Source organism: Equus przewalskii, chromosome 6 (assembly GCF_037783145.1).
Source record: "Equus przewalskii isolate Varuska chromosome 6, EquPr2, whole genome shotgun sequence".
Classification (NCBI taxonomy): Eukaryota; Metazoa; Chordata; class Mammalia; order Perissodactyla; family Equidae; genus Equus; species Equus przewalskii.
In genome coordinates, this window is record NC_091836.1 from 75,180,146 (window position 1) to 75,199,850 (window position 19,705).

The 19,705-nt window shown below is 35.7% G+C and overlaps 1 protein-coding gene and 1 pseudogene across 1 annotated transcript; both read left to right on the forward strand.

Annotated features, from left to right (window-relative positions):
* Positions 1-1,844: 1,844 nt before the first annotated feature.
* Positions 1,845-2,799, forward strand: LOC103555746 (putative olfactory receptor 56B2; annotated as a pseudogene).
* A 10,678-nt stretch (positions 2,800-13,477) lies between these two features.
* LOC103555747 (olfactory receptor 56A4-like) lies at positions 13,478-14,434 on the forward strand. Its single transcript, XM_070626721.1, has one exon. The coding sequence runs from the start codon at positions 13,478-13,480 to the stop codon at positions 14,432-14,434; it is 957 nt and encodes a 318-aa protein (XP_070482822.1).
* The last annotated feature ends 5,271 nt before the right edge of the window (positions 14,435-19,705 follow it).

Consider the following 19,705-nt stretch of genomic DNA (forward strand, 5'->3'; position numbering starts at 1 on the left):
ACTACACTGTTATGATGACTAAAAATTTATTCTGGAAAGAAACTTTAGCAAATACTATGAAGACGTATATGTGATAAAGGCCAAGGATGAAGCATCATAAAATATGAGAGAGTTGAATCCAATATTCACATTTAAGTGTGAGATCCCTATTTTCCTTCTGCTACTCAATACCAAGAACACTGGCCACCCATCATATTTTCCTCCAGGGTGAAGATTGTTGGATTCTTTTCTGGAAAAACTAGACCCTGAGAAAAGACCTACAAAACACTGAGGGTTATAAGGATAAGGATTTCTTATATTGAAGGAAAGAGGTCCCTACCAGAACAGTAAAGGTAAATCCTGCCAATTGATGACACTCACTCACCACCAGACTTTCAAATCGACTTTCAAATCGACTTTCTAAATACTCTTTATTAAGTATGAATTAATGATCAGAGATTGCAAGACATTTGAGAAATAGTTCCAAAATTAAAGTTGGAAAACAAAGCAAGTTACCAATGTAAATGATTGAACTTCAGAATTTATAAAAATAATATATATTAAGTAGAATTTATATATTCATATAAATATATAACTTCTTTACTTTTCTTCGTTATATTGTAAGTATAATGGAAAGTCATTACTTGGTTAGGATGAATACATCCACCAAGTCTACATAGGTACTGCCTCATAATTTTGAACCACTAAATTATTAACTTTGTGTTGTTATATTACATCCTTAATATTTTAAATATTGAAAGCACACATTTGGTAAAACATCATGAAAATCTGCTTTCAGTTTTTATATTGAAATATTAATAAATGATTAAATCAAGAATGCCTTAATGTTACATTATTTGATTTTAGCAGGACTTGTGTCAAAACATTTATATCAAACTCATTGTTTTTATTTTTTTCATGTCTGCTTTAGTCATTGTATTGTAGCTATCTGGACTATTCCAAGAAGCAAAACTATATCTAAGCGTGGGAAAGTTACTCAAAACCAGAATCAACTGGACTCAAAGAACACTGAGATTTCCCAATCATATTTCTCTCTTTTATTCTAGCTGAGCTTTAGACATATCATTAACATTTTTCAACATCAGTTTCCTCACTAAAAAAAAAAGGGTGTACAAACTTAGTTCACATATTTTAGTGAAAATTAAGTACTATTCATAAGCATTTCACAAATTCTCAAGTACTTGAATCAAAAAAAAGTTATTTTCTTATATTCTATTATCTACACTCTTACCTAAATGTTTCCATGCATGAAAATCTCTAATCTTTAGTGTCTAAAGAAGTCAACCATTAGCAAGGTGGTTAGGGGCACAAAAGCAGTAAAGAGGCACATATGTACGGGGACAGATAAAAATTAGTCTATTAGTGGTGAACACAATGAAATCTATACGGAAACTGAAATATAACACTGTACATCTGAAATTTACACAAGGTTATAAGCTAATATGACCTAAATTTAAAGAAAAACCAAAAACGAAATTTAAGAGGCCAGCCTGTGAAATCAGAGTGTTTTCCTCTTGTCAAGCTCCATGACTTACAAGATGGAAGATAATGACCAAGGTCCTGATTTTCTCTAATGCCCCTCTCCTTATTTATGTGAAGGTGGAGATAATGTGACCTGCCTCATGGTATTTGTAATGATTAACTAAGTTAAAACATAACTAAGTAGGTGCTATCACAGTTCCTGTTTCATTAGAAATATAGAATAATGTTAGTGATGGAATGAGAAAAATAAAGGTGATGAATCCTCCCACTTCAATATCATGAACTCAGGTTGCTCCTATTCAACTATTTTCAGAAAGATTATTAAAAATTGTAACCTTGAAGACTAGTCCTCTTAGTGAAGGATGTTGCAGGATCTCAGAGATTCCAACAGCTCTAAGTTCCAGGTCTCTGAGTTCATTCTGAGGGGATTGCCAGGCATTCACAGCTGGCAGCACTGGCTCTCCCTGCCCCTGGCTCTGCTCTACTTCTTAGCTCTCAGTGCCAACATCCATATCCTGATTGTCATCAGTCAAGAAGCAACCCTGCACCTGCCTATGTACAATTTCCTGGGCATCCTGGCTGTGGTGGACATGGGCCCGGCTACCACTATCATGCCCAAGATTCTGGCCATCTTATGGTTTAACACTAAAGCCATCAGTCTCCCTGAGTGCTTTTCTCAGTTGTATGAAACACATATTTTGTGGTCATGGAGTTAGGTATCTTTCTCTTCATGGCTATAGATAGATATTTAGCCATTTGCCAAGGCTTCTGCTATCCTTCAACAATTACTGAATCTTTTATGGTCAAAGTGACTGTGTACATGGTACTCAGGAACAGTCTGTCTACCATCCCAGGGCCTGTGTTGACTGCTCAGAGACATTACTGCTCCCAGAACCAAACTGAGTACTGTGTGTGCTCTAATCTTGGAGTCACTAGCCTATCTTGTGATGACAGGAAAATCAACAGCATCTGCCAGCTATTTTTGGCCTGGATACTCCATGGGAAGTGACCTGGGTTTGATTATTTTGTCGTATGCTTTGATACTCTGTGCGAAAGCTGAACTCAGCAGAAGCTCCATCCAAACCCTTAAGTTCTTGCACTTCCCACTTCATCTTAATCCTTTTCTTCTACGCAGTCCTCGTTGTCATTTCTATCACCCATAGTGTAGAAATGATAGTTCTCCTCATCCCTGTTCTACTCAGTGTACTACCCAATGTCATTCCTCCTGCCTGCACCCCAATGGTATATGTACTCAAGATCAAGGAGCTCAGGCAGGACTTCTGTAGAATTCTTAAGCTGGACATCACAAGCAACTAATGGAGAGAGGATATTCACTTTTCTAATTTCTCCAGATATCTACCCAATATAATATCCAATGTGTCCTTAATTGCAGAAAAACTAAGGAAAAGGGGCACTTCATAGATTGTTGGTTATTATAAGGAATCAATGGCAATAATTGAAACAAAGAAAAAGTGAAACACATTTCAAATGTTTGGGCTGCAAGCAACAATCGTAATCAAAAAGAGTAATGTTATGATTCTTATTGTCTCAAGGAATCCAAGAGAAATGCAAGAATATACCTGTATTTTCTCAGACCTCTCTTTTTTCATGTCTTCTTTGTACGCATGTTCTGCACTCTTTTTTCTTGCTTCAGAATGTCTTTCTCTATTTCTCAGTTCACAAATAAGATAGTACTTGTTGCCAAAATTTATCATATTCATTAGTCCAAGACATTTCAGATTGACTTGGAATATTTTTTTCTTATTACAAGTGTCCAGTGTAGCATTCTCATTGTCCATGTCTGGTTTGGCAATTCTTTTATGGAATACTTAATCATTGTCCAAGAGCCATATCTTTCAAATGTCACTCAATAAGTGAACTGAATAATGTCCTTAGGATACCAGAAAGCAAAAACTAAAAATCATGAGACTAGTACACTTTTATTGGACTAGTAAATATTGCAATCAGAATATCTAGAAAAGAAGTTTATGAATGTCAGCATAAATTGATGTCTCTATAAGATGATAAAACTTTTAAAATTGTATATGATTAGAGAACTTTTGTATCTTCATATTTTTAATTCAAGGCTTCTAGAATCATTAAGATTCTTTGGGGCTAGTGTACTACTAAGTTGACTTCCACAGGTTCCATGTTGATAAATTGGGAAGGAATGAAAGGGCAGTTTTCAGACAGAGGAGGCATGCTACTGGGGACAATGGGCCCTAAGGAAGCAAAACAAACAAAACATTCAATATAATTTATATTGGGGTGGGGACACACTCTTATAATTCCCAGTATATAAAATAGATAGCGAACACTGTGAATGAAAAAGTTATTGTCATGGACTAATTGCCCCAAAGAACTCAAAGGTGGATTTGGAAGCATTTAACTGTTTAAGGGATGAAATCTCCAACCACCCTGAACCAGAGCAAGCCCCACCAGGAGAGCAAGGCCTATGACATTTGACTCATTTTAAATGCTAAAGATCTCCTCTCTTGGAGGAGCTTAGGCTTTATTACCCTAACTGGAAGTTTATGTGGAAGCACGTTTTCTGACTGAGCCTGTGCAAGCAAATACCCACCTATCCCTTTTCATTCCCCACCTGAAATAAAAGGCCCTTGCTTTCCTTTGTTCAGGAACACCACGACTTTGGAAATGATTCCACGTGGGCTCTTATTTGCTGCAAAAGAACCCTACTTTGTGGGACAACTACTTCTGGTGGAGAGTCTTATTTAAATCACTAGGAAGTGAATTCACTTTGGTTTCCATAACATTAGGAGGACTGTTTTTCATATTGCCAATGTTAATGTTACATTATTCTTAAATAATTCTCAATGATTATAAACAAAAGACTTTGATCATGTCCAGGATAGTTTTTTGCCGTTTTTTAAATATTTTGTTCTTCTATTCCAGACTGCTCAGTTTTTTAGAGGAGGCTTCATCTTCTCAAAGTCACCCTCCCTAGCCAATCAAGCATTATTTGGGGGCTTCTCTAAGTTATCTTAGAGTCAACTCAGCTCTGTTTTTATTTACTGTTCATTGTCTATTGACTTTCCACGCCACTCATTTAAGTGTTGAATTGACATAGATTGGTAAAAATACTGGTGATAAGATAGGATAAAAAGAGAAATTAGTGGAAATAAGGCCTATGCAAAATATGAATAAGAAAATATAATCTAATTACAAAATTTGCAGAGAAATTCATAACAAGTTTCTTAAAAATTACAACACAGTATTTCAAATTTTCCTTCAACCATTTTGGCTACAAAAAGAAAGAATTCTAAATTATAAGTTTTCTATAAGCTTAATTAAAACCAGTTGTTCTGGGGAGACCCCACATTCCTGATACTGAGATGGAAGACATGCTATTTTGCATGAGTCCAAATAAAAATTACACATTTTTATAATTTATGGCATTCCCAATAACATCCCTGTAATAAAAATAATTGATGTTTCTTCTTGTTTCATATAGTGTACCTCATAAGACCAATGAAATAGCAAGACATAAAGTTTCAGTAAAATAAATTTTATAGGGGTACAATATTTACATCATTGTGGCCCTGGCATAAAGTTTTCTATTATCTTTTCTCATTTAAGTGTAAAGTTGTGAATATATAGATGAATGCAAAGATTCTATTTCCTTCAGTCAATCCTGTATTAATAGCACACCCATATGGACATTTTTATATATTCATGTTTATCAATACTCGTATAAATTAGGGAGCATCATGGTGGAATTAATTGTTCCCTTTGTCTCTCCTCTCCATGTTACAACCAGTAGAGCATCCATTGATCAACAAAGAACTCCCTGAATAGCACACCAGAATGCCTGAAAAAATCCTCAAATTTAACAACTGAAGGTGGGTGGACTTGACCTCTGGAAGGCAGTGGAACTAGGGGATCAACCTATGACCTGAGGCTTCAGGAGACACGGAAGTACCCATGACGCAGCCCCCAGTGGCAGCATACCCAGCATAACACTTACCAGCAGCAAGGGCTGCATACAAGACCCTGGGCTTCTGGTAGTGGCAGCAACACCAATGAACCAACTTCCCCTGGCAGTGGTACTGTCAGCACCCCCAGATAATGGAGGAGAAACAATGCACGTGGTGCATGGGACAGCAGCATCCAAGCCCATGGAGAACCAGTGGGGGAACATGAGACCCAGACAACCCCAGAAGCAGCAGAGATGCTCATAGCCAGGTGATCCCAGTCACAAGACCCATGACTGCAGGGACATTGTAAGCAGCAAGGCACCAGCAACCTTGGAGGCACTGAATGATGCCTCTGGCAGAGGCAGTGGATGGTAGAACATGTAGGCTCTCAACTACAATCAGAAGCAGCTCATAATCAAAATAACAAAATCTTTACCCAAATAGGAAAGTTGTTTACCACCACAACTGTGTTGGCAGAGGAACAATTCATCAGGCACTATGAAGAACTACAGTAACATGGTAACACAGAAAGAAAATGATGACTCTCCAAAGACCAAACTTGAAGTCACAGAAAATTGTGAACTGATAGAGAATTCAAAATAGCTGTCCTGAAGAAGCTAAAGAAGTTACAATAAAACTCAGAAACAGTTCAATGAGCTCAGGAATAAAAATGAACAGAAGGAGTACTTCACCAAAGACATTGAAACTCTAAAAGAAACCAAACAGAAATCCTGTAGTGAAACACAATTAATGAGATGAAAAATAAAGTAGAAAGAATTGGAAATAAAGCAGACCAAAAGGAAGAGAGAATTAGTGAGATCAAATGGAAATCTAGAAATGATTCAGGTGGAAGAGGAGAGAGAACTAAGATTTTAAAAAGTGAAGAAAGTCCAAGAAAAATATCTGACTCAAGGAAGAAAAGCAACACAAAGATAATGGGTATCACAGAAGGAGAAAAGATGCAGAAAGGAGCAGAGAGCTTATTCAAAGAAGTTATAGCTGAGAACTTCCCAAACTTGTGGAAGGAACTGGATATACAAGAACTTAAAGCTAATAAAACTCCTAATTATCACAACACAAAAAGACCTTCTCCAAGGTACATTATACTAAAACTGTCAAAAGTCAATGACAAAGAAAAATATTAAAGGTGCCCAGAGAGAAGAAAATAACTCACAAAGGAACTCCCGTCAGACTATCAGTTGATTTCTCAGCAGAAACTTTACAGACTAGGAGGAAATGGAATGATATATTCAAAATATTGAAAGATAAAAACAGTCAGCCAAAAATATTCTATCTAGCAAAGTTATCCTTCAGATATGAAGGAGAAATAAAAGTGTTCCCCAACAAACAAAAACTGAGGAAGTTCATTGTCTAGATATGTCTTACAAGAAATGTGGAGAGGAGCCCTCCTACCTGAAACAAAAAGACAAGGTACACAAAGCCTTGAGCAAGATGATGAATAAGCAGAATTTGAAAATTGCACCTCTATATCAGAACAAGTTAATAAATGCTTAATTATAACATCAAGGCTAAACGGAAATAAAGCATCAAAAATAACCATAACCACTTCAATTTGGTGACAAACTCACAATACAGAAATAATAATTTGTGACAACAAAAACATAGAAGAGGAAGAGGAAAGGGGTAGAACCTGCACAGACTAATAGAGATAAGATGCTATCAGCAGAAAAAAGAAAGAAGCACTATCTTATCTATGAATTCTTTTGTACAAACCTCATGGTAACTACAAAAAAAAAATCAAAGGAGAGTCACTAAGCTTAAATAAAGAGGGAACTGAGACAAACATCACAGAAAATCACAAAACTGAAATGGTAGACAGAAATACAATGAAATAAACAATGGAAATATAAAACAGCCAGAAAACAAAAGACAAAATGGCAGTAGTAAGCCCTCATATATCAATAATCACTCTAAATGTAAATGAATTGAACTCACAAATCAAAAGACAGAGAGTGGAGGCTGGTCCAGTAGCATAGCATTTAAACTTGCACGTTCCACTTTGGTGGCCATGTTCACTGGTTCAGATTCTGGGGGCAGATCTACACACTGCTTGTCAAGCCAAGCTGTGGCAGGTGTCCCAAATATAACGTAGAGGAAGATGGGCACAGATGTTAGCTCAGGGTCAGTCTTCCTCATCAAAAAGAGGAAGATTGGCAGCAGATGTTAGCTCAGGGCTAATCTTTCTCAAAAAAGACACAGAGTGGCTGGATGGATTAAAACACAAGACCCAACAATAGGCTGCATACCTGAGACCTATCTCAGCTCTGAAGATAAACATAGGCTTAGAGGGAAGGGATGGAAAATTATACTCCAAGCAAATGGCAACCAAAAGAAACCAGGTGTACCTGTACTTACATCAGGAAAAATAGACTTCAAGCCAAAAAAGATAACAAGAGAAAAAGATGGACATTATATAATGATTAAAAGGATATTCCACCAAGAAGACATACCACTTATTAATATATAAGCATCTAGCAGAGGAGCACCAAAGTATATAAAGCAACTATTAGCAGACCTAAAGGGAGAAATTGAAAGCAACACAATAATAGTAGCAGACTTTGACACCCCACTTACATCAATGGAAAGATCATCCAGACAGAATGTGAAAGAAACAGTGGCCTTAAATGAAATATTAGTCCAGATGGACTTAGTAGATATGTATAGAACATTCCATCCAAAACCAACAGAGTACATAATCTTCTCGAGTGCACATGGAACGTTCTCAAAGATAAACCATATGTTGGGAAGCAAAATAAGCCTCAATAAATTTAAGATTGAAATCATATGAAGTAACTTTTCCAACCACAATGCTGTGAAACTAGAAATTAACTACAAGAAGGAAGCTGGAAATGACACAAATATGTGGAGACTAAACCACATGCTACTAAAGAACTATTGGGTCAAAGGAGAAAGCAAAGGATAAATCAAAAAGTATCTGGAAAGAGATGAAAATGTAAACACAAATAGAAAATTTACAAGATGCAGCAAAAGCAGTACGAAGAGGGAAGTACATAGCAATACAGGTATACCTCAAACAGAAGAAAAATCTCAATTAAACAGGATAATACTATACCCAAAAACTATTTAAAAAAAAAAGAACAAATAAAGCCCTACATCAGTAGAAGGCAATAAATAATAAAAATCAGAGCAGAAATAAATGCAATAGACACTAAAAAGACAATAGAAAAAAAGCAACCAAACTAAGAGCTGATTCTTTGAAAAGATACACCAAATTGACAATTCCTTAGCCAGACTACCCAAGAAAAAAAGAGAGGAAGTCTCAAACAAATAAAATCAGAAATGAAAGAGGAGAAATTGCAGCAGATACGACAGAAATACAAAGGATTATAAGAGCATACTATGAAAAACTATACAGCAACAAATTGGATAACCTAGAAGAAATGGATAAATTCTTAGAATTATACAACCTCCTAGAAATGAATAAAGAAGAAATAGAGAATCTGAATAGGCCAACCACAAAGAAAGAAATTGAAACAGTAATAAAAAAAATCTCCCACAAAACAAAAGTCCAGGACCAGATGGTTTCTTTAGTGAATTCTACCAAATATTCAGAGAAGATTTAATACCTATCCTTCTCAAACCTTTCCAAAAAATTGAAGAGGATGGGACACTTCCCAACGCATTTTGTGAGGCCAACATTACCCTGATACCGAAACCAGACAAGGGAAACAGAGAAAAGGAAAAGTAAAGAACAGTGTTGCTGATGAACACAGAAATAAAAATCCTCAACAAAATATTAGCAAATCAAATACAACAATACATTAAAAGAATCATACACCACAATCAAGTGGGATTTAGTCCAGGGATGCAGGGATAGCTCAACATCCACAAATCAATCAATATGATACACTACATTAACAAAATGAAGAATAAATATCACTTTATCATTTCAATAGAAGCAGAAAAAGCATCTGAAAGTGTTCAACACCCATTTATCGTGAAAACTCTTAATAAAAAGAGTATAGAAAGTAACTCAACATAATAAAGACCATATATAACAAACCCACAGCTGGCATCATTCTCAATGGTGAAAAACTGAAAGCTATTCCTCTAAGAATAGGAACACGACAAGGATATCCACTCTCACTATTCTTATTCAACATAGTATTAGAAGTCCTTGCCAGAGCAATTAGGCAAGAAAAAGATATAAAAGGGATCAAAATTGGAAAAGAAGAAGTAAAATGGTCCCTATTTGTGGATGACATGATTCTATATAAAGAAAACCCTAAAAATCCCACCAAAACTATTAGAAATAATCAATAAATACAGTAAATTTGCAGGGTACAAAGTCAACATACAAAATCAGTTTCATTTCTATAAACTTACAATGAATTAGCAGAAAGATAAATCAAGGATACAATCCAATTTACAATTACAACAAAAAGAATAAAATATCTAGGAATAAGTTTAGCCAAAGAGGTAAAAGACCTCTACACTGAAAACTGTTAAGATATTATTGAAAGAAATGGAAGAATGCATAAAGAAATGGAAAAATAGTCTTATAATTTATGCCCATGGATTATAAGAATAAACATAGCAAAAAATATCTGTATTACCTAAAGTAACCTACAGAGTCAATGTAAACCAAATCAGAATTCCAGTGATATTTTTCATGGAAAGAGAACAAACAATCCTAAAGTTTATATGGTACAACAAAAGATTCTGAATAGCCAAAGCAATCCAGATAAAAAAGAACTAAGCTGGAGATGTCACACTTCCTGGGTCAAAATGTACTACAAAACTATAGTAACCCAAACAGCATGGTACTGGCAGAAAAACAGGCACACACAGATCAATGGAGCAGAATTGAAGGCCCAGAAATAAAACTAGACATCTATGGACAACTAATCTTGAATAAAGAAGCCAAGAAGATACAATGGAGAAAGGAAAGCCTCTTCAATAAATAGTGTTGGGAAAACTGGACAGCCACATGCAAAAGAATGAAAGTAGACCATTATCTTATCCCATAAACAAAAATTAACTCAAAATGGATTAGACCTGAATGTAAAACCTGAAACCATAAAACTTCTAGATGAAAACATAAGCAGTATGCCCTTTGACATTGGTCTTAGCAGTATCTTTTTGAATACTATCTCCTCAGGCAAGGGAAACAAAAGAAAAAATAAGCAAATGGAACTACATCAAACTCAAATGCTTCTGCACAGCAAAGGAAACCATCAACAAAATGAAAAGACAATCTACTAACTGAGAGAAAATATTTGCAAGTCATACCTGACAAGGGTTAATATCCAAAATATATAAAAGAATCCATACAACTCAACAACAAGGAAATTAAAAATGTGAACACAAAATGGACAAAGGGTCTGAACATTTTTTCAAGGCAGAAATTCAGATAGCCAACAGGCGCATGAAAAGATGTTCAACATCACTAATTATTATGGAAATGCAAACCAAAACTACAAGGAGATATTGCCTCACATCTATCTGAATAGCTATTATTAAACAGAAGAGAATTAACAAGTGTTGAGGAGCATGTGGAGAAAAAGAAACCTCATACACTGCTATGGGAATGTAAATCGGTGCAGCCACAACGCAAAACAGTATGGAGTTTTTTCAAGAAATTAAGAATAGAACTACCACATGTTCCAGCTATTCCACTTAGGGGTATTTGTCTAAAGAACATTAAAACACTACCTCAAAAAGATATATGCACGGGCTGACACAGTGATGTAGTGGTTAAGTTTGCATGCTCTGCTTTGGCAGCCCAGGGTTCTCAGGTTTGAATCCTGGGTGCAGACACAACACCTCTTGTCAAGCCACACTGTAGCAACCTCCCACATAAAATAGAGAAAGATTGGCACAGATATTATCTCAGTAACAATCTTCCTCAACTGAGAACAGGAAGACTGGCAACAGATGTTAGATCATGGCCAATCTTCCTCACCAAAAAAAAAATATATATATATATGCACCCCTATGTTCATTGCAGTATTATGCACAATGGCCAAGACCTGGAAGCAAACTAAGTGCCCATCAACAGATGAATGGATAAAGAAGGTGTGCCATATAAATAATGGAATACTATTCAGCCATATAAATATGAAATTGTGCCATTTGCAACAAGAAGGATGGACCTCGAGGGTATGAAGCTAAGTAAAATAATTCAGACAGAGAAAGACAATTACCATGTAATTTCACTCATATGTAGAAGATAAACAAGTAAATAATCACATAGATAGGGAGAACAGATTGGTGGTTACCAGAGGGGAAGGGGGTGGAGGGAGGGTGATGGGGTAAAGAGGCATATATGTATGGTGACAGATGGAAACTAGAATTTTGGTGGTGAACAGGATGCAGCCTATACAGAAATCAAAATATACTAATGTGCACATGAAATTTACATAATGTAAGCCAATGTGACCTCGATAAAATAAAATTAATTAATTAATTAATTTTAAAAAGGAATTAGGGATATGGCTACTATAAAGTGTTCTTAATTAAGGGATAATTCACATTTATTTTAAAAGTCATTGATTTATAATATATATCACAGTTAGCATGGTACCTAGCTCACTGTGAAGTTTTAGATAAGTAGCTTCTCCAGGGGATACACATATTACAGAAGAATTTTGAGATTTGCAGAAATAAATCTAAGATATTCACTGAACCACATAGAACCACCTGGAGAAGTTTCAAGTCTACCTCTAGATCCTGTCTAATTCATACAGAGCTGTGGAATTGTGTCCAACTTCTGTGAGGGAGATGTACTACAAAGAGCAAGGGTCACTACTATGCAAATCAAGACCATGAGTTGCTAGTAGCAATGCTCTGTGTTTTAACTTGCTGGAATCTCTGGATAATGGAAATCAAAAAAAAGAAAATTGGTGTATGTCTGATAGGATGTGGCTCATGTTTCTCATCCAAGTATAAAATAAAGCACACCTTGTTCATTTCAGGCAATTTTTTGTTAATGTTATTCTTTTGATTTGAGCTCTTTTAAATTCATTCATTAGCAACAAGCTAGGGGTCAGCCCGGTCTTTCTTCTTGAGAGTTGATCCGTATTTGTGGCAATGGTAAGCTTGAATTATAGACCTTACTTGCACTAGATAAGGATAAAAGTTCTCATTTGCATTGACGTACAAACTAAAATATGTCTCTAAAAGGATCTTTAAAACACTATGTGATAAGTCTCTTTACATGACTCTCTTCACCTCTAGGTTTGAACTTTCCCTTGAAAAAGACTATAAAACTTTCAAAGACATAAAGTTACCACATTGTATAATGCCAAGTACCTTTTCAACATATATATTTGAGTAATAGAATAAGTTTTCACTATAAATTTACTCCAAAATTAGTGTATCACCTAGCCCATTGTTGCAATGGGCTAAATTTTGAGATAGATACAAATATTAAATTAAGTTAAAAAATCAAACACTCCAATTTATTTTTAAATAATATTTTAATTAAGGTAGAATAAACATGCAGAGGAGAACAAAAGTCATGACTACACAGCTTGATGAATTATCATGAAGAGAACACAAACCAGGACAAGAAATGCATTTTCTCAACATCTGAATCGCTCCACTTATGCCCCCTCCCCTTCAATAACCTGAAACTAACCATTCTTTCCACTTCTAGCTTCATCGATTAGTTATGCTTTTTTTGAACCTTATAAATGCCACCTTAGTAATTAAATTGCCTATAAATAATTTTGTTAATTCTTATACTGTAATGAATGACATTATCCATAATTTCTGAAATTACTATATGATTCTCATATTCTTTGTGGCTTCTTTTCTATTCTTTCCTTAGCAGCAATTTAGAGAAAAGTAAAGGATTGAAGCAATATTTCCCAATTACTACTTGAGTAATATAAATTGTTTCTGTTTATTTTACTTCTTCACAGCAGGTATTTATTCAAGGTAAAGAAAGAGTGTACCAGTTAAAAACTTTGGTTCTGGGATCAGACAGACTGGGTTTTAAATCCTGAATTGGCCTTTTAATATTTGTAAGACTCTAAAACAATTATTCAGTCTCTTTGAACTTCATCACTAAAATGTGGATAATAATTTTCCCTTTTATCCAACTTGTTAGTATTGGTACATACTATAAATATGTTACAGTCTCCGAATTCTTCCTCATCTGCTTCTCTTACTACAAAGGTTGGCAGCACTGGCTGTCCCTGTCCCTCAGCCTGCTCTTCCTCCTGGCCATGGGAGCCAACACCACCCTTCTGATCACCATCTGGCTGGAGGCCTCTCTGCACGAGCCCATGTACTACCTGCTCAGCCTCCTCTCTCTCCTAGACATGGTGCTCTGCCTCACTGTCATGCCCAAGGTCCTGGCCATCTTCTGGTTTGACCTCAGGTCCATCAGCTTCTCAGTCTGCTTCCTCCAGATGTTCATCATAAACAGTTTCTTGACCATGGAGTCCTATATGTTCATGGTCACGGCCTACGAACACTATTCAGCCATCTGTCGCCCATTACAATATCCATCCATCATCTCTGACCAATTTGTGGCTCGGGCTGTCATCTTTGTTGTGGCCCGCAATCACCTCTTTTTTCTTCCTGTTCCAATTCTTTCTGCCAGGCTCAGATACTGTGCAGAGAACATCATCAAGAACTGCATCTGCACTAACCTGTCTGTGTCCAGACTCTCCTGTGATGACATCAGCTTCAATCAGCTCTACCAGTTTGTGGTAGGCTGGACCACACTGGGCTCTGACTTCATCCTTATTGTTCTCTCCTACTCCTTTATCCTGAAAGCTGTGCTAAGGATCAAGGCTAAGGGTGCTGTGGCCAAGGCCCTGAGCACATGTGGTTCCCACTTCATCCTCATCCTCTTCTTCAGCACAGTCCTGCTGGTTCTGGTCATCACTAACAAGAGAATTCTCCCTGATGTCCCCATCCTGCTCAACATCCTGCACCACCTCATCCCCCCAGCTCTGAACCCAATTGTTTATGGTGTGAGAACCAAGGAGATCAAGCAGGGAATCCAGAAGCTACTGTGAAGATTGTAAGAGGTAAAAAGGATCAGTTCCACCTTTGTAGTTGTTAATAAAAGTCAGGAATTATTTTTACATTGGAAATGAAATTTCACTATTTAATCCTGGAATGACTTCTGATTCTCCCTTTTCTTCATACCTCAGACAACAATGAAAACATTCTTCTGTGAATCCTTCTTTTTTATTGCTTCAAAGGAAGCACCCCTTTCCTAGATTCTGTGGTCACTTGGGAAATTTCCCTAACCAAATCCTTGACTGAAGGTCTTGCCAAGCCTTAGTCAAATGGAGCTGGATTAGAGTGGGAGTGTTTGACCACTAAAGAAACAAGCTTTATACTTAAAAAGATCTACCTGTTCCCTGGTTTGCAAAAGATATAGCTGTCGCTCTTGTCTCCTGTTTTAGTCATGGCTTTTGTGGTGTGAATGGTTGACTGGGCTGAAGTACAGATGCTTACCACAGAACTTTGGCTCTTGGGGTTGAACGCTTTACCTTGAACATCTCTGACACTTTTCTTTGACACCTGTGGCACATGTGCCATCTGCTGGCTCCTCAGATCCTCCTAGATCCTGTTTAGATTTTTCAGTCTATGCAACCTCTCTGGGTACAGCATTTCCTATTCATCTTTTTGGCTAAGATTCTTTCGTCAGTTTTGTTGTGGGTTTTTTTTTTTTTTTTTTTTGTAATGGAGAATAACAACTCTTTAGGGTTTTTATGTGTGTGGGGGCAAGTTTGAAGTATTGTATGTTCTTTTCTTCATTATCTTCAACTTCATGACTTTATAATCTTCACTTTATCCCATATACTTGCCTATAAGGAACTTAGAACTTTCAATCAAATTTCAGACACGACCCCTATCCCACTCTGACCTTCCCTCCTAGGCACAGATCAGCTGTCCTATTCATTCCTTCTATTAGCCTGTTTGCTTCAGCTTCCATCCTGATACAGCTGTGGCTGATACAGCCGTGTACAGTTTTCCAGGCATGGAAGCTCTAGGGTTTGATTTTCACAGATTAGTGTGCTCCATTATTTTGCAATCCCCTTCTGAATGATGCCACACATTAATCCAGTATTTCCAAGCAATATTGGACAGTAGCAAACTTTCTCTTTTGAGGAAGAAAATTTTCAACGCCATCATTTTTCCAAGCATCATTTGAATAATTTTCCCAGTTAGACCTCCCTACTTTCTTTTATATTGAAACTTTGTTTGCTGAATGACTTGTATTCAAATTTAATATTTTTACAGTATTTTTTCCTTGTGTATCATTTTATTTTTTTCACTTTTAGTGAGATATAATTGACACATAACATTCTATTAGTTCAAGGTGTACAATGTAATGATTTTGTATATGTGTGTATTGCAAAATGATTACTACAACACATTTCATTAACATCCATCAACTCACATAGCTACAATTTTTGTCCTTGAGATGAGAGCTTTTTTTTTGGAGAATGTTTTTCTTTGACACCTTGCTGTCCTGTGCCTTTGGGAGGTATAAATGCCTCTGCATGCATGCATTTTTTAAATGCTGGGTTTTAAAACAGTTTTGTTTATGATCTATTACGTCACATTTCATAACATTGGTTTCATCAAGGTATCAAGAGATTGAGTTGGCTAAGTTCTCTTTTTCTTTCATCCCTTCTATTCTCTCCTTTACATGGAGTTACTATCCATTTAAGGTATCCATTGAATACCTATTTACCTACACATTTGCACTGAGAGGATTTTTATTGGCCCTAGATGAAGAAACTGATGCTCAGAGAATTAAAATGATTCCCAAGGTCAGAGCAATTGAGCCAGGATAAATCCATGTCACTTGGGTTCTTAAAGCCTGAACTCTTTCCACAAGACTATTGGTCCCAACCTTGCTGTGCAACAGGATAACCTGGTGAGTTACAAAACCACCCTTAAGTTACATCCCAAGCTTCTCATATCCCCAGCCCAATCTGGGTGTCTGGCACTTAGTAGGTACATTATAAATAGTAATTTGATGCTCATAAACTTATGGCAGGTAGGAAGCAATCTATGATGTTTGAATCATAGAATGATCATACACTTATAATCAAGTCTCAATATGGTTGTTGAAAGGAGATATGTCATTACTCTATGTATTACTACAACTTTTTAAAATCACTTTACTACTTTTATTATGTATTTATTTTATTTAAAAATTTTTCCAGTTTCATTGAGATATAATTGACATATAACATTGTATTAGTTTAAAGTATACAGCATAATGATTTGATATACATATATGGTGAAATGATTACCACAATAAATTTAGTTGACTTCTCTCACCTCATATAGTTACAATTTTTTTCTTGTAAGGACAAATTTTAAGATCTGCTGTCTTAGCAACCTTGAAATACACAATACAATATTGTTAGCTATAATTACCATGCTGTATATTACATCCCCAGAACTTATCATATAACTGGAAGTTTGTAGATTTTGACCACCTTTGCCCATTTCTGCCACCTCCTAGCCTCCCACTCTGGCAAGAACCAATCTGTTTTCTGTATCTGTGAGTTCAGTTTTTTTAGGTTCCATATGTAAATGAGATCATACAGTATTTGCCTTTCTCTGTCTGGCATATTTCACTTAGCATAATGCTCTCAAGGTCCATCTATGTTGTCACAAATGGCAGAAAGTCCTTCTTTCTCATGGCTGAATAATATTCCATTGCATATATATACCACATCTTCTCTATCCACTCACTCACTGATGGATACTTAGGTTGGTTCCACGTCTTCACTATTGTCAACAATGCTGCCATGAACAAGGGAGTGCAAATATCTCATTGGTATCTTGTTTTCATTTCCTTTGCATATATACCAAGAAGTGGAATTGCTGGATCATATGATAGTTCTATTTTTAAATTTTTGAAAGATCTCCATACCATTTTCTGTAGTGGCTGAACCAATTGACATTCCCACCAACAGTGCACAGGTATTCTCTTTTCTTCATATCTTTTCCAATACTTGTTATCCCTTGTCTTCTTGATGATAATCATTCTAAAAGGCTTGAGGTAATATCTCATTGTGGTTTTGATTTGTATTTCCTGATGATTAATAATTTTAAGCATCTTTTCATGTATCTATTGGCCATTTGTCTTCTTTGGAAAAATGTCTATTCAAGTTCTCTACCTATTTTATAATTGGATTGTTTGTTTTTTCTGTTATTAAATTGCATGATTTTTTATATATATTTTGGATATTAACCTCTTATCAGATATATGATTTGCAAATATTTTCTCTGATTCTGCGGCTTGTCTTTTCTTTTTGTTAATGTTTTTCTTTGCCATGCAGAAGCTTTCTGGCTAAATGTATCCCACTTGTTTATTATTGCTTTTGTTGTCTTCACTTTTCGTGTCAAATCCAAAAAATCATTGCCAAAACCAATACCAAGGAGCTTACCTCTCATGTTTCCTCCTAGGAGTTTTATGGTTTCAGCCCTTACATTCAAGTCATTAATCTATTTTGAGTTGATTTTTGTTTATGGTGTAATACAGGGGTCTAGTCTCATTTGTTTGCACATGGCTGTCCAGCTTTCCCAACATCATTTATTGAAAAGGCTACATCATATCTGTGTAATATATCTGATGTAGGTAGATAGATAGATAGATAGACAGACAGACAGATAGATAGAGCCTCAGATGAGATTAGAGTCTTGGCCAATAACTTGATTTCAATCTGGGGAGACCCTGAAGCAGAAAACCAAACTATTCCAGGCCTGGACTTCTGACCTACAGAGCTAAGCTTCCAACTGAAACAACTAAAACACAAATCAGAAAATTAAACCCAAAGAAAGTAGAAGACAAGAAATAATACAAAGAAAGCAGAGCATGTTAAAACAGAACAAATATGTATAATAGAAAATAACAAAGCCAAAAGTTTTGTTTTGAAAATCAATAATAAAAAGGATAATCTTTTAGCAAAAATGAAAGAAAACACAAATTTAAATTATCTAGAATTTTAAAAACACTATTGAAATTAAAGATACTTTAAAAGATAGTAAAACTATAGTATGACAATTAATTTGACAATGATACAATACAAAAATTACTTGACAAACACTACTTTCCAAAAATGACAGAGAAAATATAGCAAAAATTTGCCTTGCTCCATATCTGTTAAAGACGATGAAATCATAATCAAAAAGGTTTCCAGAGAGAAGATTCTTGGCCCAGGTACCCACGTGATGAAAGCTTCTAAGAAAGCTTCTAAGAAAGAATACTTGAGTGAGAAATTCACTAGACTTTCAGTTTTTTCTCTGGCATTGATTAGCTATGACCCCATTCTCTCTCTTGAATTTTCTGAGTCTCATTTTCTATTAAATAAAATAGTAAGTAGTTTCTATTCTTGATACCCCAGAGTCCATTGCAGGGACTTGTCAAAATTATGAAATGATTTATAAAAGTGAGAATTTATCTCTTTTTATTCTATTCTGACCACTATTGTGTTGCTCGCATAAAGTGACCTTTTCTGAAGCCATCTTGATCAGTACAAAGCCCACATACAATCTCTCTCTCTTTCACACGCACACACACACACAATCCAAATGGAGTTGAATTGCTAACTATATTCTTGTACAGTTTTTCATCATCACATGGGGAACCATAATATATTGAACACCACCTCCAGAGGAACAATAAATTAGAATACTCATTGTCACTTCTTGTTTTATAGTTTTTCCTCTTCATTCTTCCATCCATATGTACAATGCAGATGGCATATGTCAAACACATCATACGCTAATGACTCCCAAATTTATATAATCAACCATGTCCTTTTCCTGAGGTTCAAGCATATATGTATAATTGTCTACTTAACATATCCACTAGATGTTAATTCTCTTTGGTAAATATCTAGGTGTGGAGTTGTTGAATAATAGTAAAGATGTATTGCGAACTTCATAAGAAATATGCCAAAGAGTTTTTCGAAGTAGTTGTACATTTCACATATGTACTTGCAATGCATGAGAGTTTCAGTTATTCCACATATTCTTCAATAAATTCTAATGGGAATCACTTTCTCTTTCACCATTCAAAGAGTATTAAATGGAATCACTTTGGGATATTAATTTTCATTTCCCTGATGACTAATGGTGGGGAAAACCTTTTCATCTGCTATTGAACATTTGTTTGTCTTCTATTAGAAGTGTCTCTTCAGTCTTTTTCCCTTTTTTAATTGGTTTGTCCCTATTCTTATTGTTAACTTTTAATTCTATTTCATTTTATTCTCATCACACTTGTCATTATCTGGGATAATTCTTTTTAA

Coding starts and splice junctions, on each gene's coding strand:
- LOC103555747 (XM_070626721.1), top strand. CDS start 13,478: ATGTGGATAATAATTTTCCCTTTTATCCAACTTGTTAGTATTGGTACA.